This window comes from Engystomops pustulosus, chromosome 6 (genome assembly GCF_040894005.1).
Source record: "Engystomops pustulosus chromosome 6, aEngPut4.maternal, whole genome shotgun sequence".
Lineage (NCBI taxonomy): Eukaryota > Metazoa > Chordata > Amphibia > Anura > Leptodactylidae > Engystomops > Engystomops pustulosus.
Window position 1 is genome coordinate 110,480,840 of NC_092416.1, and position 24,378 is coordinate 110,505,217.

General features: G+C 42.3%; 1 protein-coding gene and 1 long non-coding RNA gene across 2 annotated transcripts; one reads left to right on the plus strand and one right to left on the minus strand.

Moving 5' to 3' along the window:
• The first annotated feature begins 317 nt into the window (after window positions 1-317).
• LOC140065956 (uncharacterized) lies at window positions 318-3,208 on the plus strand. Its single transcript, XM_072113515.1, has 4 exons — window positions 318-544; window positions 1,086-1,741; window positions 2,255-2,448; window positions 3,149-3,208. Exons 1-4 carry the CDS (start codon window positions 318-320, stop codon window positions 3,206-3,208), a joined length of 1,137 nt encoding a protein of 378 aa, XP_071969616.1.
• A 10,267-nt stretch (window positions 3,209-13,475) lies between these two features.
• On the minus strand, window positions 13,476-24,163 carry LOC140065825 (uncharacterized). The gene is made up of 3 exons (XR_011848073.1): window positions 24,098-24,163; window positions 14,317-14,674; window positions 13,476-13,994 (listed from the first exon to the last, which is right to left on the minus strand). It is a non-coding gene; the product is annotated as an uncharacterized lncRNA (long non-coding RNA).
• Between the last annotated feature and the right edge of the window lie 215 nt (window positions 24,164-24,378).

A 24,378-nucleotide genomic window follows, 5' to 3' on the forward strand; every position in this document is an offset into this window, starting at 1 on the left:
AGAATATTTTCAAAATTTTAAAAGTAATTTTAGGATTGATATCTGTGAATTGGTGAGCAAAAATGTATTTAGTTCATTTGATTAATTTGAAATCAAAAGTATTGTTTTTGAATATTTTTCTAAAAAATTATTTTAGGAACCTTTTCATCTCGTCACTATTGGGTGCACAATTAGAATATTATCTCTCTTACATATTCCAAAATATATTTTCTGGTAAGTGTAAATTTTACTTTTTAAAGCCATATTCAATATGTTAAACGTCTAAATCCATTTTACTTTTTTTTTTTTTTTTTTTTTTTTTTATAGCATTTAACAACATGCCATCTTGTATTGTGAATGGCTGCCTCAGTAGAACGGGACACAAGTATCAAGATAAGGAAATAATTATGCACCCCTTTCCCAAAAATATAGAGAGGATAAAACAGTGGCTACTTCAGACTGGTATAGATATATCTGATGGGATGGCTGCTATGATAATGGAAGGGAAGAAGAGTGACAAATACAGAATGTGTTCATTGCACTTTAGTGAAGATTGTTATTCTTTGTCAAAAAAGGGAAAACTGATCCATTTTTCAACAGCCACCTGAAGGTATGTCTTTGAAAAAAACTTTAAAAAAGCAGAAACCCCTAAAAAGGAAAAGATATAATGGGCAATCTACCGTAAAATACTGAGTGTATTACAAAAAAAAATTACCCACTTAAAAAAAATAAACTTAAATACTCACCCTCCGATGTCAGCGCGGCTCCCTGACCCGAAAGGGTCGCGGGGGCAGACTGCTGTATACTACTAGGGGCTTGCTGTATACTACTAGGGGCTTGCTGTATACTACTAGGGGCTTGCTGTATACTACTAGGGGCTGCTGAATACTACTAGGGGCTGCTGAATACTACTAGGGGCTTGCTGTATACTACTAGGGGCTTGCTGAATTCCCACCCTCGGCTTATACTCGAGTCAGTAGTTTTTCCCAGTTTTGGTGGTAAAATTAGGGGTGTCGGCTTATACTCGGGTCGGCTTATACTCGAGTATATACGGTAGTTCCCAAATGGTGGACACAATTTCAGAAATGAGCAATCAAATTTATCAGTTTGAGGAACTGCATGGAGGCAAATTTTCTGTTTCTACACAAACAGATTTTACCTTGCAAAATTGTTCAATCATTGAAAAAAAAAAAAGCTACATTGGAGGATGTAGTTTTAGAAGAGGAGGAGATTTCAGGGGATGAACTAATGCCAGGAATTAGACCGCTGTCTACAATTGAAGGGTCTACAGACTGTTTGGACATGACAGATCAAAGTAATTTAGTCCCAGATGACCTATCCAAAAAAAATGATCTAGATTATGCCCCTCAAACAAGTTTAGATGAATCAGATTTCATCGGCTTTGCTCATCTAATTTATGGACAGAATATTCCAACTGCTCCCGCACTGGAACCACAATCAGAACTGCAACAGGTTCAAGACAGAAAATTCATCATTTTTGAATCATGTCTTGACAACCTTTTGTATAAAGTTAAATGTCAACACTCATCTGGCTGCAATTATTTAGTCAAAAAATTATTCAAGAAATTTGAAGGTTCAAGTTGTCGGATTACTGGCATGTGTTATACGGGGCAACATTTTCTAATTGTGCAAACTCAACCAAAGATAGGACGCCATCAGTCAGGAAATATTCTCCTAGCAGCATCTATTTTGTTTAGCGGTTTGAATTTTCAGAAAGTTAACGAGTTTTTCAATATCTTTGGTCTTGTGGGAATTTCTGAAAAGACTTTCTATCATTACCAGTCTAACTTTCTGTTTCCCGCTATCGATCTTGCTTGAAAAGAGTCAAAACCGTGAATCCTTGAAAACCCGCTTGTGTGTAGCTGGTGAAGGTCAATGTGACAGTCCTGGTCACAATATTAAGTATTGTGTTTACACAGTTATGGATTGCTTGAGCGAGAAAAATCTTGACTTTGAAGTTGTACAGCGTTCGCAATGTTCCTCCTCCGTTGCAATGGAAAAATTTGGATTCGAAAAAGTCATGAATCGTTTATTGGAGGAAGGCTATAAGTTTCACATTTTTGCTTCTGATAGACGCGCTGGCATTCAAAAAAAAAAAAGAGGACCGACTATCCCCTTATACATCACCAATTTGATGTCTTGCATAATGCCAAGTCTATCAGTAAGAAGCTAACTCAAAGAACTCGCCAAAAATTTTGCAAATCAATTACACCCTGGATAGACAAAATTGTTCTTCACTTTTGGTGGTCTATAGGGACCTGTGAAAATAATGTCAAAGATTTAGAGGAGCGATGGCTTTCTCTGCTTCAACATATCTGCAACCAGCACACATGGGAGGGGGAACTTTACAATCAGTGTTCATACGGGCCACTGGATGAGGCTGATACAGATCAACCCGTTCTTTGGCTCAACAAAGAAGGAGCGTCATTTCTCAGCATCCAAAAAATTGTGAGTAATCCCCAATTGATAGCTGACCTACCACATTTGGTAAACAATTGTCATACTGGACCTTGGAATGGAAAATTTCCACAGCCTAGCTTTAAAAACAGCTTTACAGAACAAAGCGTATACATTTCGGAATTGATGGAATGGAGGCCAGAACTAAATTGGCAATACGAACACATAACAATAATGTTGGCTGGGAATTGGCCACCGTCAGGAATCCCAAATGTAACACAGAACCAAAAGGCACACAAAGAACTAAGCTAGTAGCCCCAAAAGGAAGAAAATGCTGGATAGTCAGAAATGTGTAGGAAAAGGTTTCTTTGTTGAAAATTGTAAAAGGGGAACTTGTGTCACATTGGTCTTCAAGAGTACCCTTGCTACCGCCAAATATTTCTAATTTGGAAAGACCAAACAAAGAAGATGTAAAAAGAAAATTAACTTGTTTCCAAACCAGAAGGCACGTTTCTATTTGAAAAGTTATTCATCTCTTAATGATTAACAATTCAGTTTTAAAAGCTCTGAACAGTTGTTTTATTTAAAAATGTTCTAAGTTTTTGTTATCAAGGTTATGAATTGTTTAGAAGAATCAGTCTAATCAGCTGTTCATCAGTTTTTCAAGGTTTGTATTTCTATCATTGTTTATTCTTCTTTATACATGTAAAGCAATCCATATTTATAGCTCTAATTCTTTTATATTTTGCAGATCAGCAATGTTGGAAAACAGAAGAGAATGCACTCTGTAAATTTTACTTTAGATACTTGAACAGGTTAAAAGGACAATTACCATCAAGTTTACTGTTACACTAGTCCTACCTAACGTTAACAGAGTGCCTATGAGACTTTGTATTATAGGCCATGTCATAGGAGTGTCGTGTTCACTCGCTCATCACTTTACCTGTTCCACCTGGTCCTGCCAGGTCATATTGCAGAGACAGTTACGTCGAGGTACATTATATTTAGAAGTTTTTTTTTTTTTATTATTCTAACCCTTTCTCCCCCATAGCAAATCATTCTGAATTTTTTCCAGCAGCTTGAAAAAACTTTCATCTATCCAGATAGGGCAAGCCATTAGAGTAAATAGAACTTTGGGAAGTAAGACCATTTTAATTAAGCCAATCTTAACGGCTCTCGTCAAGGGCACTTTGCCCCACGTTGTCACTTTACCTCTTACTTCTTGTATCAGAGGTCTCAAATTCATATTATCAAAATCACCTATTTTTTTTTTAAACCACTGTGCCAAGATATGTAAAATGATATATATATGAATTCATTCTTACTCAAAAAGAACCCTTGCACTTCTGGGCATAGTGGCAACAATATTGATTTTTGCCAGTTTATATCCAGTCCAGAAAACCTCCCAAATTCATTAACCAAATCGAATACTCTCGGGACAGATTGCAAGGAGTCACTCAGATATAGTACCATGTCGTCAGCATATAGGCAGCTTTTATCGATTATACCACAACACCCACTGCCCCGAATCTCAGGGTCTTCCCTAATCATAATAGCCAACGGCTCTATATATAGCGCAAATAAAAGTGGGGATATGGGACAGCCTTGTCGAGTGCCCCTAGTCAGCAAAAAAAGATTTGGAAATGGTATCCCCCGTTTTAATTCTTGCTACAGGGCAATTATACATGCTTTTCACAAAGCTGATAAATTTATTCTCTATACCAAATCTGGCCAAAACTTTCCATAAAAAACCCCACTCCAACCTGTTGAATGCTTTAACGGCATCCAATGACAGGATGGAGCGGTGGCCACCCTGTCCCATTTCTATTGCTGAGAATATCCTCAACATACACTCACTTATTTTCCTATCTGGGATAAACCCTTTCTGATCTATATGCACAATATCCTTGACAACTTTTTGCAACCTCAGTGCTAAAGCATTGGCGAGGATTTTAATATCCGTATTAAGTAGGGATATTGGACGATATAACAAATCCTTTCCTTTTTTTGGAATCAGGGTAATAATAGCTTCCCCCATAGTTTTTGAAACTAATCCTAAATCAAACCCCACTCTAAATATTTCTAACAAACATGGAAGAATCTCTTTTCTGTATTTTTGTAAAAACTAAAAGGGAGTCCATCCGGACCTGGAGTGGAGTCCCTAGTACACTGATTTAGTGCCTCTGAAACTTCCTCTAATGTTAACTCCGAGTCTAGGTATTCTTTTTGAGATAGAAAAAACTGTAGATTGGCACTCACCACGTTTCTTCCTTAATTCATTCTGATTTATTAGTGATACTCACGAAATACATGGCGTGAAAATACATGCAGAGGGAGGGATGAACGCAGGGACTCACACATATACAGGGTACATGACAGCTGTTTCGCGCAGTAGCGCTTCGTCTGACTTGCCCATTCCACAGCACATGAAAGTATGGCTTTTTAAAACCTCCCAGAAGCCCGCCCCCACCATTTTCGAGCTTCCTATTGGTGTGCAGGGGACTCATTTATAGTCCTGTCCCGTATCCCGTATACATATCCAACAACATCACGTATAATGAACATTTAACTCAATGAAGTAGTGCCATTCCATCTACCCTCTCATCCCCTTTTACTACGATTGAACTGTTTTCTGGAATAGAGCACACTCCATCTTCGATGTTCAGAACCTCGTCTTACCTACAGACATAGAAAATGAAATGGGATGCAGAAATGGATACTACTAAGTCAGAAGAAGAAGTCCTATTACAACAAAGGGAGGGAGGACGCAAACTCATTTTTTGTACAATGTAACGAAAAAGATGACATACAAGTAATCAGTACTAAGAGTCTGGAATTTAAAATAAAAGGGTTGGCAGAAAAAGAGGTGAGACTATTCTGGACCATCAATTCACTGAAGTCCTAAGCGGAAGAGTGCTCAGAGGCCTAAGGGTGTACAAACCACCGTCGCAGTTTAAACATGATACTGGATATGTGAAAGCATGGGAAGAAGCTCACCACGAACATTCCAAAAACCTAATGATACTAGTACTCAGGAGGAGTGAAAAGGAATATGAGACAGTTACTTCAGACCTCTGCAAGGCGAAATTAGAATTAAGGAGGAGACACACTCCACAAATGGATTCGTTTATAAAAAGCTTGGAAAAACAACTGGTGCCAGTTCAAGCCTCAATAAAAAGAGAAAATGAAAGATAAATTCATGAGGGATAAACAAGACTACGAAAATAATCAGATCTTTAACTGGCACGCAAAAAAGAACACACGATCCAACAGATTCTACCAACGAAAACACAGGAAAAACACCAATAAGGAGAAAAAGGATTAGTGGACGACCGACTCAGAGTCAAGCCACTCAGATGAAGGACCACCGACAAGCACAGCGACACAGGCACAAGTCCCTTTAGGGAAATCTCAAAGAAACGACGGACAAGAAGAGGACGACCAAAAAGAAAGAAAGAGGAATCAAAAACGCAAACAAGTTTCGTGGAAATGAGTCAAGATGGGGACTTAATCACGAACCTGTCACAAGTTGAACTGGGGGAAAGGCATATATCCCTGTTACAAAAAGGCTTAAATTATTGTTTAACAGAAAACTTCAATAGTGTAGATTTCAAAATAGATTTGCTTAAAGGCACCAGAAAAATGGCTCTGAAAAAAATGTTTGCACAAAAAGTTGACCATAGACAAAATTTACCACCAAAGCTAGCAGTAGCTTTAGAACAACACTTTAGAGGAGGTTTAGCCTCCAGATTTACTCCCCAAATTCCACCTGGTAGTACCATTGAAATTTTTAAGAAACAAGTTACAAAAGATGTCAAAGCATTACTCTACAAACAAGATGAGCCCAATTTAACAAAAGATGAATGGCTAGCTCTGAAATCTCTGAAAAGAGAGGAAAATCTGTGAAGCAGGCGGACAAATGGGGGGGGGGGGCACGGTCTTCCCCACTGAGGAGTACTACAGACAAGAAGCAGCACGTCTCCTTGGAGATAAACGTAGATATGAAAAACTCACGGGCGATCCGACACAAAAATATATATCCCAATTGAGAACTTTTTTGAGGAGCAATGTAGAGAAAGGGCTACTTTCCACAAAAATGGCTGACAGGTTATTGCTCCTATATCCTAATAAACCAAATTGGTATTTTGTCCCGAAAATTCATAAAAATGAAGAAACCCCCCCAGGCCACCCTATCGTAGCCGCCATAGGTTCAATTACTGAACCACTTTCGCAATATTTAGATTGGCTATTAAGACCTCTATTACACAATGTACCATCATACATAAAGGATACAAACCACTTTCTTGATTTAGTACATCATTTGTCGTGGCAACCAGGAAATCGTTTAATGTCAATAGATGTGGAGAGTTTATACACTAGAATTCCACACAACACAGGGATATAAGCGATAGAAAATATACTTAAACAAGCCAAGAAACATGCAGACTATGTACAGTTTGTCTGCGATGCTTTACATTTCATCTTAACACATAATGTGTTTCTACATGACAACATCTGGTATGGCCAGAGAGAGGGAACGGCGATGGGGACACCTGTTTCCTGCACATACGCCAACCTCATTCTGGCTATATTTGAAGATAGATATATATTCTCAGAAAATAATCCATTCCTAACATATCTACAGGTCTATAAACGCTACGTCGATGACGTGTTTATTGTGTGGACTGGCTCTGATAAACAGTTTAAGAATATGGTGGAATACTTAAACACGCAGAACACAATGAATATGCAATTCACATATAATATAGGAGGCACACGCCTTGAATTCTTAGACGTCTTAGTGGAGGTGAAAGAGAATAATTTAGAAATGTGGGTCTTCAGGAAAATAACAGCCAAGAATGCCCTTCTCCACTATCGCAGCTACCATCCATCTTATGTAAAAAAAAGCCGTCCCATACGGCCAGTTCGTCAGGGTGTCGCACATCAACAATACAGAGGAAGGCTTCTATACACAGTCACAAGAATTGAAATTGAGACTTCTTGCAAGGGGATACCCAGAATTCCTCATAGACGAAGCCTTTCAGAAAGCCAGAGAATCTAGGGAAAATATACAGAAGAACAAAACTAAGATCACAAATAGAGGTAGATCCAAAGATGAAAGGTTCATGTTCTCCTTCAATTTCACACCCCAAGCTGACATAATAAAATCCACTATCAGGTCCAATTGGCATATAATTGAAGCTGACAGAGAATTGAATGAAATAGTTGCCAGAGGACCGCTAGTAACATTTCGCAGAGGTAAAACAATAAAGTCTGAATTAGTTAAGAGTAGTTTCAATCCCACAAAAGAAAATTGGTTACATACGTCTTTACCAAAAGGTAATTACCCATGTGGACACTGCAACCATTGCTCGCAATTCATAAAAACTAAAGAAATTATATGTGGCGACCAAAAAGCCACTGTTAACCAATTCATAACTTGCAAGACGGATTTTGTTGTTTATGTAATCTTGTGTACATGTTCTCAATTCTATATAGGTAAAACTATAAGGAAACTCAACACACGCTTTTCAGAGCATATAAGGTCATTAGGAACAGGACATGGAGCCCCAAGACTGATAGAACACATAAGATCCCACCATAACTCCGACCCTAAGTCTTTACGATTTGCAGGCATAGAACGAATCCCAGTGTTACGAGGAGGAGGTGATAGACAGCGTCTCCTATTACAAAAAGAAGGGAGATGGATTCTACAGACAGGGGCCCTAGGACCTTTAGGACTCAATGATAAAAGAGACATGAGTATCTTCCTCTAAATCACAAAACCCCCCCTCCCCTCATACATTATAGTCCCCCTCTCCTCATATCATAACCCCACAAGAGATATAGATTTGTATCTCCCAGACTCACACAATATTTCGTGGCATCTTAAGAAAGCATAAACTGTTAAACTGTACTTTTTGTTCCATTAGTGGATGCGTGTATAAATTTATCGTTATATCTGAAGACATGCAACTATCCACTATTTAGCCTTGTCACTATGATTATGTGACATTTTAATGTTGTATATGGCTATATCACACCACCCACATCCGTCCCCACACGTTTTGCTTCCCATCACTCACACCCTCTTCTCACTAGAGTGTGAATATAGTTTTCCCTAGCTGCGTTAGGTTCCTATAGCAACCACACATTCAAAGGCCTTATCAGGTACTACTGTTGTTGGTTGTCGCAATGCAGCGGCTCCGCCTCCCCCGCGTCAGCTGACCGGGGAGAGGGGGATGACGCATGGACCACGCCCTCGGGGGCACGGCTCAGCTGTGTTTTCCGCGAGGCCTTTGCCATCTTGGGATTGGCGCCATCCCGCCGCACGTCCCCCCAGGAGAGCGCAGATAGTGAGGGATCCTGCCCTCCCCTAGCACGGAGAGACCGGAGCCGCCATAGTGCCGACCACGAGGCAATCATCATCATCATCATCAGTAAACAACCCCCATTCCTGACAGCCCTGTAACAGGGGAAAGAGAAGGAGCCACAGGGAACCCCACAGGAATAACACCCTGGCTGAGGAGGGAAGGAGAAGGTGCAGAGGGAGACCGCTTAACCCCTGCTGCATAACCCTGCATTAACCCCCAGCAGCCATACCTCTGAGATCGGAGCTCTCTGACACGCTGAAGACAAGTTTCCCGGAAAGTGTAGCTGGCTTGAACTGTGCACAGGTCTGCCACCTGCTGGTCATTTTTAGGTACTGCATTTGATCCTGCGCCTTATACTCCAGTGCGCCTTATATATGAACCTAGATGTCTTAGCAGGCATTTATTAGAGGTTCGCCTTGTAGTCCGGTGTGCCTTATAGGCCGAAAAATACGGTAAATTGGAATAGAATCTACTAAATTCCTGTGCAATCTGTCCCGGAGCCCTCTGTATAATTCCCTCCTCATCCCTAATCGCGGAGATAGCCTTACTGTTTGCCCTGGAGGTTTGAACCATATTAGATAGTAATTTTCCTGGCTTACTACCTTCCAGAAAATATTTTTGGCCCTGAAAAAAAACTTTGTGCTGTGCCTTCTGTTTTAGAAATTTCAGGAGCCTGGCCCTGGCTTCATTAACCTTCTGTTTTCTTCAACCGGGGCAACAAAAAAGGCTTTCTTTAGACTCATCAACGTTTCTTTCAATTCCCTTTGCTTGCCACCAAACCTATTTCTGGCATATATGATATTCTTGCTATATATTCCACGAATAAAGGCCTTGAGGGAGTCCTAGACCCACCTACTATCATTGCCTCTACTATTTCTGGACCAGAATTCAATAATTATTGTTTCCATATTTATCTGAGATTCAAGGATCGAGATCCAGTATGGATTGAACCTAAATAATCGCTCTGTCCTCCCCTCATGTTTTTTAACCATGATCATAACTGGACCGTGATATAGAGTGAGCTTCATATTTCATTTTGTGAATCATACTAAAAAAAGAGGGATTCGCTAGACATAAGTCAATATGGGATAGAGTTCCATACGACCGGCTCACACAGGAGAAAGCTCTCCGGTTACCGTACAATTTACGCCACACATCTACCCAACTTAACTTGTCACAAAGACGTGCCAAGGGCTCCCTCTTCCCCGGTCCTGAAGAGAAACTATTATTTAGCGACAATCTGTCAAGATGGTTATCCATAGTGGAGTTGAAATCACCCATGATCATAAGAGCACAATTATCTTTATGTTTCACAAACAGGAGCAATTCATGTAAAAACTTAAAATTGAAAGGAGGAGGATTGTATATAAACGCTAGAATCACTGTAGTTCCATACAATTTCCCGTAGAGGAAAATATATCTCCCCTCCTTATCAACTTTTTGCTGACATATAACAAAATCTATATCTGCATGTATCTACACTGTGACCCCTCTAGAGAAGATGTTGCCGAAAGAGTGAATTTCTTTAGCGGCCCATTTTTTCCTAAATCTGTATACAAATTTTTCAATTAGATGGGTTTCCAACAGACAAACAATAGCTGGCAGATGTTTGTTCACAATGTCAAATACTTGACATCTCTTGATCTTATTACTGGCCCCTCGAATGTTCCACGTTAGTATTCTAGTCGTATCTTCCATTCAGAAATATAAATGAAGAAGAAGAAAAAAAGAAAAAAAAAGGGGGAGAAAAGAAAAAGAGAAAAAAAAACCCTTCCCTGCTGGGGAACCCCCACCCCTCCCCCCAACCCTCCGTATCCCACATGACCTGTCTTCTTTCTTCTCAACAGGTCCCCAATACCTTAGTGTCATCCTCCCACACCTCTCCTGCCCTTCCCACCACAAGGTTTTACACATAAACTCGGATACCCTGTTTATCTAGCCACCTGGAGGCCTCTTCTGGGTCCGTAAAAAACCATGTTCGTTCCTTAAATACAACCCGTAATTTAGATGGAAATAACAACGAATATTCAATTCCAGCTTCTGCCATTCTTTTCTTTACTCCTTTAAAAGCTAGCCCTGGCTCTTTGCCTGTCCCTAGAGAAGTCAGGGTATATCGAAATTTTCTCACCGTTATTAGTTATTCCTGCCTTTTCTCTACATTTCCTCAAGATATTAGCTCACAAGATCGAGACACTCAGTTTGACCAAAATCGCTCTCGGGAGACTCCCTGGTGCAGGTTTTTTTGATGGGACCCGATGTGCTCTCTCTACCCCAAACACTGCGGAAAAATCCTCCACCCCAAAAGTGTCTATTAACCATTTTTCCATCTTCTTGGATAGGTCTCTGGGTTCATCTCCCTCTGGAAAGCCTACAATTCTAACATTGGCTCTCCTTGATCTATCCTCCATATCCGTAATTTTTAGTTGTAGCCCTGCATGCTCTTCTTTGATCTTTGCAATATCTGTCCTAAGATCCTGCACTCGTGACTCCAGTTTCTTACAACTTTTTGACATGTTCATTTCTTCCCTAATAAGTTTGATGTCTGAGTTCAAACTGCTGATATGTTCATTTACGTTATCAATTGCCACCTTAGATTCCTCAACCAAACTTTTAGTCTCTTTGACAGCTGTCAATATTTCAGTAAGGAGCAGGTTCAGTTCTTGGGGGAGATCTTCCCTATGCAGTGTCTCAAGTCTAAGACTTCCCCCCCCTTGATCTTTTATGGTCTCTTTAGCACTCATTTTGGTTTTCGGAGGAGGGGTTTTCCATATTTTCTCCAGACCCCCACCAGATTTTCTCACATTTTTAGGGGGCATTTCCCTCCTCCTAAGCTAGCCCCTGCTAACTAAAGACTTATAGTAACAAAAAAGAGATACAAGCCCGCAGGTCAAACTGAGAAATCACATCAACAATGTAGATTCGCAAGTACCCCGCAACTAAAAAAAAAAAACAATATTGGCCCGCAGTCCCAACAGGTCTCTTTGTCCACAATCTATAAAAGTAGATATGATATTAGCAGTGCATATTGGACCACCCTTATAACAAACAGTTTTTCTTTCCAATGCAATGGTTCAGGCTACCTTGGCGAATGAATAGTCAATCTAAAAACTGTGCAAACCAGTGTCTATCATCACAGATAAGCAGTCCTGATACGAATCGATAGTGGTTAAAGCAATATGATCAGGGCTTCTGTAGCGAAGTGACTCAAGAATTAAATGTTAGTCCACAGTCATAATCAACACCCTTCGATTTCATGTCACTGAGGTGACAGCTTTGAAGTTCAATGTTAGTCCACCACCATCTCAAGCGCCCTTAATAGAGATTGGCAACAAACACACGTGTTAGTCAGTCATAACATTTCCTTATTCTTCTTCTCCTTCCTTCCTTAACTTTCCTTTTAAAACACGTATCAGACATCCAAACAAGGGGCAGCTCCGGAAGGTATATATTAATCCACTGTTAGTCCGTTAGAGCAGCCACCAGCTAGCATGTATATGTTTCAATGGGGTTAGTGCAGTGCTAGTAAGCAATATTAGATAGTAATCTGTTAGTTATCTGCTAGTCGTTAGCCATCAAGCTGCCAGCCGTATCCAGAAAAATAGCACACACACGTTATTGCCGTAGAAAAAACAATTAAGCAGAACCGTGCATGGCAGACAAAAAAAGTAAAGGAAAAAAAAAACAGAGATCTCACCAAGCACTCTCGTCGGATTTGTGGTGCTGTCCTTTTCAGGTGCCAGGAATCTGTCCTCCACTGACAAATCCTCCACCAAACTCCTGGCGGCACTTTCGTGCTTGCAACCAATGGATCTTGCATCCGACAGCTTAGCCTCTTGTCCCTCTGTTCACATGTGTTCACACTGTATCACCCCGAAACAGACTTCCAGGAAGTCCCAGCTTTGGACACGGCTGCAGCAACGAGGAAGCCGCCGGACCTCTCTCGCGCAGGCAGCCTCAGTCCACAGGATTGATCCCCGGTTCCAAGTCTCCTTCAGCCACCAGTGAGGAAGGCTGCTGTCGACGCTCCACGCCGAGCCGAGGGGGTAGGAGCCCGGGGTAAGGAGCAGAGAACGGACACAACAGGGGAGGACGCCGCAGGAGTTGAGAGACAGGAGGTGTCGGGAGGCGCGGCACTGACGAAAGCCTCACGTCATGCTGTCACACACCCTCCAACTGACCCCCACCAATTATATTTAGAAGTTTAGTATTTTCTATAACATTCATTTTTTGGGTTCTCACTCTATATGTAATGTCAAAGCTACTACCCTGTTTGGGGTTGTTTCAGTAACATAACTGAAATAAATGTGATGACTCAATAATGGTGTTTTTTTTTTTTTCACTGAATAGAAATTATGGCAACAAAACCTATGGAAATGATGGAAACACAAATCATCAGATATGGGAAGTCCAAAATCAGCAGTGTTTCACAAAAAATTAAATTATCTATAAAATCACTTGTCAGCGCAGTAACCATGCTTTGATTGGACTTTCAATACATGATGAAGATAGCCAAGATGTTCAGTATAAAGTGTAATTGAGAAATAACTAAGGACAATAGTGAGAAAAAACACACAAGTGATAGATTCAAAATATTTATTAACATTTGTTGCTAATTTTTACACAATATGCTAATTTTGATTTATATGTACAACAAAAACAGAGCTGTTGTTACAGCATGTTATACAAAATACAAAAACTGTTCAATTTTTTTTTTTTAAATGTCTGTCAGAATGAATACTGTAACTAGTATATAAAACTATAGTTCACTTTTCCTGGCTCCATGCCAGCAGCATGTGGTGAGTCCCGAGGAAGAGCAGCTGCAGCCTGTGCCTTCTCATGAACTTCATCACACCACCCTCCATCCACTGCCTGCTCAATTACAAGAAGTGGGAGCTGGAAGAGTGTGAAAGAGAGGAGACACACGCTGTAGCTGCTGCCTCCCCATGACTCATCAGGTGCTGCCGGCAGGGAACCAAGTAATGTGAATGAAACTTATATAAACTACTGAAATGATTCACAATACTGACAAAGGCATTTTAAAAGGCTACCTTGGGTACAAAAAGAAGTTCCAACCAATTACTCAAATGCCATATATTCAGCCGGTGCATCAGAGGCATACAAAAATCCTGTGTAATTCCCACTTTCTTAAAAAAAAAGCAGCTCGGATGTTTCGGACCACGTACCCAAGCTGTAAAAGCTGGATAAGCAGTCTTTCGAAGTAGCCTGAAATAAGAAATATAACACAAGTATTGATACTTTACATTACAACAACCATGATTGTGAGAATAGTATTTTTACTTGTAGATAATTGAAATCCATCACTATAAACCAGGGACACTGACTGTATTCATCTTTTATTATTTGTTATCCAGTGCCTCCTTCCTTCTAAAATCCCCTTTTACAATATGCACATGAGCCAGAAGGGCTCCAAGTAGGTCCTTGGTGCTTTATCTTCACCGGTGTTTTTACTGTACAGAACAGTCTTTTTATGTTTTATATAAAAATTTGTACATCTATGGTATTTTATTTTTTAAATTACAATTACCTGTTCTCGGTGTTATGTGGTGGTGGGTGATGCCATTCACCTATTGTACGATGTGTGATGCGCACAGTTTCTGGTCTTGTACAAAAAAAAAAAAAAAAATTGAGAAGAACTCATGTTCACAAATGCAAGTGTTCTGGATGAATCAATTTTTCTGCAGCAGATGGATTCAAAGTTGGTCGGCATTGGTACACAATGGGTGCATCTGCACCAAGTAGTTGTATCAATCCGATCTTCGGGTGGTGGTTGTTCAAAGTCAATGTAACTAAGGTTTTGGTTTACAAGCGGGTTTTGTGGAAAACGACTTATTTTGTGTCTTGCCGCAGAATTTTGCACGCAGTCTAGCCAAGAAGTCTTTGATCTATGAAAGGAATAAAATATATATAGAAGTCAATTGAGTAGAAGCAGGGGAATTGATCTAATATCAATAGCAATATTTAGACTATAAATCTGTATTGTGCCTTGTTATTTGAAAGATAAATTTTACTGTAGTGGCCGAATTTATTATTCAGTCACATGCAATAGTCACTTTTAATGCTAGTACATTAGTTGTGGCCTCTTATTATTCATCTATAATTCTATATTGTCCATTCTTGGTGATAACTAGAGATGAGCGAGCACTAAAATGCTCGGGTACTCGTTATTCGAGACGAACTTTTCCCGATGCTCGAGTGCTCGTCTCGAATAACGAGCCCCATTGAAGTCAATGGGAGACTCGAGCATTTTTCAAGGGGACCAAGGCTCTGCACAGGGAAGCTTGGCCAAACACCTGGGAACCTCAGAAAAGGATGGAAACACCACGGAAATGGACAGGAAACAGCAGGGGCAGCATGCATGGATGCCTCTGAGGCTGCTTAATCGCACCATTATGCCAAAATTATGGGCAACAGCATGGCCATGACAGAGTGACAGAATGAAGCTAGATAGCATCTAAAACATCCAATAATTGACCCTGACACTATAGGGGACGGCATGCAGAGGCAGCGGCAGCAGCAGCAGGCTAGAGAGTGTCTTGGCAACATACCCCAAATGGACTCAGGCTTAAAACCAATGGGTGGCAGAGAGGAAGCAAAGGAGGTGAGCAAGAAGCGCTCAAATAATATCGGTACATGATAAAAGTTTGCCAGTATATTTTGTGGATTACACAGCAGGGTGGCGACAAAGTTAACAAGTTTGATGTGGAAGCCATGAAAACAACCCAAAATTCTGCCTGACACAGCTCGTTTGATAAGGGGACCATGTATGGAGGCAGTGAACTAGTAGTAGATTAAAGGTGCTGCAGTTAAAACTATGTTAGTTGGATCTTGGCATTGAGCTGGCGCTCCGCTGCCAGGCGAGCTTTCGCCAATCCAAGCCCCCGTCTCTAGGCTACTCCCCAAACAGCACTTCTAAGAACCTTTTGTATAAGATCAAGTGTAGTAGCGTTCTTATAAGTTTAGGATATGGCGGGTGAGGGGAATGTAAACAGATGCGCAAGAAGCGCTGAAATAATATCGGTAAATGATAAAAGTTTGCCAGTATATTTTGTGGATTACACAGCAGTGTGGCGACAAAGTTAACAAGTTTGATGTGGAATACCCTGTAATAGCTCTTGGGCGGTGTGCCTTTTATCGCCTAGCCTCAGCAGCTTGAGCACCGCCTGCTGTCGCTTAGCGACGGCACTGCTGCTGTGCCTAGAGCTACCGACTGATGGCGCCATGCCCACGAATGGTAATTCGGAGGAGGAGGAGGTGGAGGAGGGGTGGGAGGAGGAGGAGGTATAGTAGGCCTTTGAGACCTGGACCGAGGTAGGCCCCGCAATCCTCTGCGTCGGCAGTATATGACCAGCCCCATGGTCAGACTCGGTCCCAGCCTCCACCAAGTTAAGTGTAGTAGCGTTCTTATAAGTTTGGGATATGGCGGGTGAGGGGAATGTAAACAGATGCGCAAAAAGCGCTGAAATAATATCCGTAAATGGTAAAAGTTTGCCAGTATATTTTGTGGATTACACAGCAGGGTGGCGACAAAGTTAACAACTTTGATGGTGGAATCCATGAAAACAACCCAAATTTCTGCCTGACACACCTCGTTTGATAAGGGGACGATGTATGGAGGCAGCTATATGGACGACTTTTGGAGGTAGCAATGGAGACAACGTGTGGAGGCTGCTATGGAGACAATTTAATTTGGATAGTGCCTGTATGTGGCAGTCCAAAAAAGTTTTCAAACCAGAGGAGTAGGTAGGTGGCCCTCCAGAAAAATGGAATAGATTGAGTGCCTGTATGTGGCAGTCCCAAAAATTGTTTAAAACAGAGGACCGGGTAGGTGGCCCTCCAGAAAAATTAAATGCATAAAGTACTATAGCTAGAGCCAGTGGGCCCTGTCAAAAAATAGCCGGTTTCCTCTGCTTTAGTGTACAAAGAGGAGGAGAAGGAGGAAAATGAGGAGGAGGAGTGCATAAATTATTCAGGTTGAGCTTCCTTCACCTGGTGGAGATTGGAAATTATGAGAAATCCAGGCTTTATTCATCTTGATAAGCGTCAGCCTGTCAGCGCTGTCAGTCGACAGGCGTGTACGCTTATCGGTGATGATGCCACCAGCTGCACTGAAAACCCGCTCGGACAACACGCTAGCGGCAGGGCAGGCAAGAACCTCCAAGGCGTACAGCGCCAGTTCGTGCCACATGTCCAGCTTTGAAACCCAGTAGTTGTAGGGAGCTGTGTGATCATTTAGGACGATGGTATGGTCAGCTACGTACTCCCTCACCATATTTCTGTAAAGATCAGCCCTACTCTGCCGAGACTGGGGACAGGTGACAGTGTCTTGGTGACATAAAGCTGGCAAAAGCCTTGTAAAGCGTACCCTTGCCAGTGCTGGACAAGCTGCCAGCTCGCCTACTCTCCCTCGCTACTTGTCCCGCAGATCTACGCACTCTGCCGCTAGCGCTGTCAGAAGGGAAATACTGTTTCAGCTTGTGCACCAGGGCCTGCTGGTATTCATGCATTCTCACACTCCTTTCCTCTCCAGGGATGAGAGTGGAAAGATTTTGCTTGTACCGTGGGTCCAGGAGAGTGAACACCCAGTAATCGGTGCTGGAATAAATTCTTTGAACGCGAATGCTGTGCCTAGAGCTAGCGACTGATGGCGCCATGCCCACGGATGGTAGTTCGGAGGAGGAGGTGGAGGAGGGGTGGGAGGAGGAGGAGGCATAGTAGGCCTGAAAGACCTGGACCGAGGTAGGCCCCGCAATCCTCGGCGTCGGCAGTATATGACCAGCCGCAGGGTCAGACTCGGTCCCAGCCTCCACCAAGTTAACCCAATGTGCCGTCAGCGATATATAGTGGCCCTGCCCGGCAGCACTCGTCCACGTGTCCGTGGTCAGGTGGCCCTTGTCAGAAACGGCGTCGGTCAGGGCACGGATGATGTTGTCTGACACGTGCTGGTGCAGGGCTGGGACGGCACATCGGGAAAAGTAGTGGCGGCTGGGGACCGAATACCGAGGGGCGGCCGCCGCCATGAGGTTGCGAAAGGCCTCGGTCTCTACTAGCCTATAGGGCAGCATCTCCAGGCTAAGCAATCTGGAGATGTGGACATTAAGGGCTTGGGCGTGCGGGTGGGTTGCACTATATTTCCTTTTCCGCTCCAGCGTCTGGGGTATGGAGAGCTGAACGCTGGTGGATGCTGTGGAGGATCGTGGAGGCGACGATGGGGTTTTTGTGCCAGGGTCCTGGGCAGGGGGCTGACTATCAGCTGACACAGGGGAAGGAGCAGTGGTGTGCACGGCCGGAGGTGAACGGGCTTGGTGCCACTGAGTTGGGTGTTTAGCATTCATATGCCTGCGCATACTGGTGGTAGTTAAGCTAGTAGTGGTGGGACCCCTGCTGATCCTCCGATCCCTCAGTCTGCTCCCCCCTCGGACTTCCTGCCCTGACAACAACTTCACCACTGTCTGACAACCGTGTCTCCTCATCGTCGGACACCTCTTTACACACTTCTTCCACTACGTCAAGAAGGTCATCATCACCCACAGACTGCGACTGGTGGAAAACCTGGGCATCGGAAAATTGCTCAGCAGCAACCGGACAAGTGGTTTGTGACTGTGGGAAGGGTCCAGAAAACAGTTCCTCAGAGTATGCCGGTTCAAATGACAAATTTTCCTGGGAGGGGGCAGACTGGGGGGGAGGAGGCTGAGGTGCAGGAGCTGGAGGAGTGCCGATTTCGGTGACATGGGTGGACTGCGTGGAAGACTGACTGGTGGACAAATTGCTCGAAGCATTGTCGGCAATCCACGACATCACCCGTTCGCACTGTTCTGGCCTCAACAGTGCTCTACCACGAGTCCCAGTAACTTCAGACATGAACCTAGGGAGTGTAGCTCTGCGGTGTTCCCCTGCTCCCTCAACAGCAGGTGGTGTCTCACCCCGCCCAGGACCACGGCCTCTGACCCCTGCAGTAGTTGGACGCCCACGTCCCCGCCCTCGTCCTCTACCCCTAGCCCTCGGGTTAAACATTTTGAAAATGAGAGTTATAACTTTAATTTTTTTTTTACTTTTTTTTGTGTTTTTTAGTTTTTAAAACCAAACGATGCTATCCTATTGCTATGGCTATTTTCTAGCCAACTATGAAAGCACACTGCTATGCCAGATGAGATGACGCTGAATTATGAAAAAAATAAACGTAAAATAAAAAGTAAATGGCAGACTGTGCCTAATTTCAATCCAACCCCTAATAAATTGTCCCACTTCGGTCTTTGCGATGGATATGTGCGTCACTAAGCGCTAAACACAACGGTCGCAAGTCTCACTGCAAATTCCTCACAATATGGTAGTAGATGCACTACAGCAAGGCCAGCCACCAGCAGATCAACCAGAAATAAAATATATAACGCTATTGTAGGCCTAAGTAAGCCGTTTGGATTCTCCTATGGCTATTTTCTAGCCAAGTATGAAAGCACACTGCTATGCCAGATGAGATGACGCAGAGTTATGAAAAAATAAACGTAAAATAAAAAAACTGGCAGACTGTGCCTAATTGAAATCAAACCCCTAATAAATTGTCCCACTTTGGTGTTTGAGGTGGATATGTGTGTCACTAAGAGCTAAACAGAATGGTAGCAAGTCCCCCTGCAAATTCCTCACAATATGGTACTAGCTGCAAATAAAAAAAAAAATGTATAACGTTATTGTAGCCCTAAGAAGGGCTGTTGGGTTCTTGTTGCCTAACACTATTCTAATAGAACAGCCTAACGCTTTCCCTGACCAGCAGCAGCTCTCTCCCTAGCGGCATCCAGACACAGAATGATCCGAGCAGCGCAGGCAGGGGCTAGTCTATTCCAGGATCACCTGATCTGGCCAGCCAACCACTGCTATCGACGTGTAAGGGTACCACGTCATGCTGGGTGGAGTGCAGAGTCTCTGGCTTGTGATTGGCTCTGTTTCTGGCCGCCAAAAAGCAAAACGGCGGGAGATGCCATTTTCTCGAGCGGGCGAAGTATTCGTCCGAGCAACGAGCAGTTTCGAGTACGCTAATGCTCGAACGAGCATCAAGCTCGGACGAGTATGTTCGCTCATCTCTAAACACAAGTTGTCATACTGCATGCAGCAGGAAACTATACCTACAATATCACAATCAATTGATCTGTAGTGACATGTGACGAGTGACATCATTATGATACAAAGAACGGAATATAATCCCTATGGGAAAACCAAAGAATTTTTGGTGCTACAGACATGAAAAATACATGAGAGAAAAAAGCAAGAAAACCATGTGTCAAGTAGCCATGATTTGTAGACAATACTTTATTGAAATTAATACAAAACAGGAAACTCAAATAGACAAACACAAAAAAGCAGATCAACTGCCTTCGTGACTAAACATAGCAGGTAATGTCATGTGATAGTGACAAACAACCTGCTGCAGGGCCCCCCAGGACACACCATGAAAATAAATACAAAATCACACAATGTTCTCCAGCTGCAGCAAAGATGAACTACACAATGCAGGGGTCTGAATAGAGAGCATGGGCCCATGCGTGCATTTGCTTTGTGTGAATGGGGATGCGTGTCTTATTACAATACACATTTATTGTTCATATGTTGATATGTAATCATGCGTACATGTAATTATAATTTTCATTCTGGGTCCATACTATTAACTGCTAATCCATTTCATCTATTTCGAGCTTTGCCACTGCACTGCCACTTTATTTATGCACTATATTTAACAGTTTTTTACCTTTCACCTCTATGAATTGTCACTTTCATTAATTGTCATTTTTTACGGTTTTTCACCATAGTTGTTGATGTTCCACTTCAACCTAATTTATATTCCACTTTTTATACATATTTTTTATGAGTTAATTCTTGGGCACTTACATTGTATAAATTGGCAGGCTGGCAGAAATATAGGAGTTGGTTTCTCCTATGGCTCTTCTGCCCGGCCATTCCACGCATGTGCGCATGCGCGGGTATACTTACCCACGTCTCCGGATGTGACATCAGAAGATCACGTGATCTCCTTATCACGTGTTCCGGCATGGGCGCCGCCATGACACCCGGGCCACACACCGGCAGCGCAGAACACTCTCATCACACCAGGTATTTGTACAAGGACACCGCATCATTTGGGCACCCCTGAGGAAGCCGCATTTTGCGGCGATACACGTGGGGCATTGCCTGGGCTCCCTCCGGACCTCCACTACACATTTGGTAACATTCTGTCTTTAGCTCTGTTTGCGGTTATTTGGGACACGTGTTTCACCTGGATAGACAGTGTGACTTACGCACTCCATATTGTTTGTTGGTATTGCGAGGACTGCCGAACACATTATTTGCCCTGGTGGCGTTTTTGGAATCGATGCACACTCAGTCCTCGCTATTCAGACCCCTGCATTGTGTAGTTCATCTTTGCTGCAGCTAGAGAACATTGTGGGATTTTGTATTTATTTTCATGGTGTGTCCTGGGGGGCCCTGCAGCAGGTTGCTTGTCACTATCACATGACATTACCTGCTACGTTTGGTCACGAAGGCAGTTGATCTGCTTGTTTTAATAGTTTTTATATTTTCTTGTCCATTTGAGTTTTGTGTTTTGTATTAATTTCAATAAAGTATTGTCTACAATCATGGCTACTTGACACATGGTTTTCTTGCTTTTTTTTCTCACCAGTGACATCATAGCTAATGGGATTTGGAGTGAGATTTGGAGAAGAGGAGGAGGTGGTGGGTGTATTTGCATATCACTCCAGGACAATAAAATGCAAGTTATACAAAGATGGCACAACACAGGAAAATAAAAATTAGAAGGTAGGAACCCTGATTGATAGCAGAAGCATGTGGTATGCTCTGAATGATGTGAAATTCTGGTGTGGCAGGTCCTCTTTAAGGCCACTTTCTGGGTTCTCCTCGGTTTGGTACCACTAGGACTCTCCGAATGCATCCTGACACATGTAAAGGATTGTTTTTCAAATTTGGCTTCTAAAAGCTCAATATCCCTCTACTGCATTTTCACATTTTTCCTTTTTTAGAGCCCAAATTGGAAAATATACTTGTAGGGGCAAATACACATATTACACCTTGTAAATTCTCCAAGGGGTGTATTTTCCAAAATGGTGACACTTGTTGGGGTTCCCCTCTGTTTTGGTACCACAAGGCTCTCCAAATGCATCCAAATGTTTTTCAGCCATATTGTCTGAACAGTGCTCTTTCCATTTCAAATGCCACCCCCCCCCCCCCGCCCTGTGCCCCTACAGCAGTGTAAAGTGACAAAATGGCCACTGGCATACTCAGGTGGAATTGCACCAAACATTGTGAGATTAATTTTCCCTTTTAACACCTTGTGAAGGTGTAAATTGAATATATTGTTGAGTGAAATTACATTTTGGTAATTTTACTTCCATTCATGTTTCACCATCATGAAAGGGCGTAAGAAGTATTAAGATGCAAAACCTTTGCCGGCGAGGGGCCATTGGGTATTCAGGAGATAGATTTTATCATTCTGTGGACATTTTAAAGCTATTTGTGATCTATCAATGAACAGATTTCATTTACACATCATTGTGATCTGTGACGGTCCAACAGATGTTACCGTACAACTCTATATAGACCTGTGTTCAGACATTAGGGCAGATTTATCAAGTGTTTGAAAGTCAGAATATTTTCTAGTTGCCCATGGCAACCAATCACAGCTCCCTTTAAAATATTCATGAGCACTGGTAAAATGAAAGCCGAGCTGTGATTGGTTGCCATGGGCAACTAGAAATATTCTGACTTTCAGACACTTGATAAATCTGCCCCATTGTGTATGAAGTTGGAGTATCTTCTAAATGGAAACTGGAATTAGAATTGACTGGAACAATCTCAACTGATCCCAGAGTTGTACCTGTTTGGACAGCACCTTTATATTACTTTCTTTATTTTATACTTAATTGGAAGAGCATTATCTACTTTTTTATATTACCATTAAAATATGATGTCTACTTTTTACAAGAATCATTTAAAATGGATTACATGCATGAACATAAATTAACAAAGTCACCTAAGAACAGGCTGAGGTAAGTGATTGTACATGTACATGCAGTACATTTTAAGGAAGCCAGTACAATTAATCTGTTGTAACCACCTTTTCAATAGTACTGAAATTGCCAGTTCTAAAAAACAAAATGTAAAAAGATCCCTCTTAAAAAAAAAAGCTTTAAAGGGATGCCCCTCCATAACCTAGACGGCATCTGCATCTTGTACATCTGTTTTATGACACGTTTGAAGCTTTAACTACTTAAGTACCATGTAGAAAGAACCATGCAAAAAGAACTTGCATATGGAGGAGGGGGGGGGGTAGACCTCTGACCCACAGCTGTTGGTGAGTCCTTCAATCTTACGGTTATAAAAACACCAATAATGAAATCTATGAGAATTTAAAAAGCCAAATTGAAATAGTTTAGTGGAGCAGCCATTGGGTACATCAATTATTAAGCACCAGATTCTTTGGAGAGAGATTTCAATATGGGATAAATTTAATTAAAAAGAGGACAAGTAGGAAATGTGTGAGGTGGTGACAGGAATAAACTACGGTATCTAGCTCAATTCTTAATTACCAGGAGAGAGGAAATAATTCATTTATGGCCAGCGCTAATGTCCACTTTCATTATCAGCGCCCTCAATTGTGCCAATTGGTACAAATTAGCATTAATATGTTGGACCATGTACCAAAATCCCACCAATTTTACTACTTCAGTCAGGGACACATTTACCATTAAAGCAACCAAATAAATTCCCTTTTTGTCATGGGGATTAGAGTACTCAGTGATCACCAGACAAGACTTTGCTTAGGGATACTGTTAGGAAATCTTACGTCTGGAATACTGTACACAAAACTACCACACAGTCTGAGTGCAGGCTGACAGAACAGAGCAAGAGGGCGAACTAACCCTGCGCTGATCTACCAACTAGACCCTACCAAGGCAGAAACAACCTTGAAGGTAGGGAGCCTCTGCCGCAGGAACCTCCTAACTACCATGCAAGGCCCTGGGAGGTGAGAGGAACCCAAATAGGTTCAGCCGCAGTGAGGTGATACGGACAGAAAAGTGTGGGCGTTAGGACAGTATTCAGACAGAGGGAAAAAACAGGGACAAGGATGAAACAAGCGGGTTTCAAGACAGCATAAGAAAGCAAATCAGACACAAGGAAAAAGAAATAAAAATGTACAGACACTAAACATAGAAGGGTAAACAAAACCGCCGGGACACACCAGAGGGTACGTCAAGGTCAAACCACTAGACAGGGGAGAGTAACCTAACTTGTGGATACAATACCAGGGTGAAGCAAACAATGCTACAGGAGACCAGGAAACCAGCTAGGCTGTAAGTTCCAGAAGGACAAACACTGGCACAGGTGGAAGGTCCAGATCCAATTAATGCAACCTGAGATCCGCCCCCAGAATCCCATAGGAGCAGGAACCCAGACTGATTCAGAAGACAGACAGCTTTAATTCCCCTGAGGGCGCGTTCACACGTTGCGCTTTAGTTGCGTTTTCATTGTGTTTAAAACACATTACAACAGCTGAGGAGAGGTTGATTTGCCTAATTACATTACT

Bases quoted from the DNA above. Each gene is read 5' to 3' on its own strand.
- LOC140065956 (XM_072113515.1), top strand. From the start codon at position 318: ATGCCATCTTGTATTGTGAATGGCTGCCTCAGTAGAACGGGACACAAG. The intron at 545-1,085 runs GTCAAAAAAGGG...CAAATTTATCAG, and splicing joins AGTGAAGATTGTTATTCTTT to TTTGAGGAACTGCATGGAGG. The intron at 1,742-2,254 runs GTCTTGTGGGAA...GGTGGTCTATAG, and splicing joins CGAGTTTTTCAATATCTTTG to GGACCTGTGAAAATAATGTC.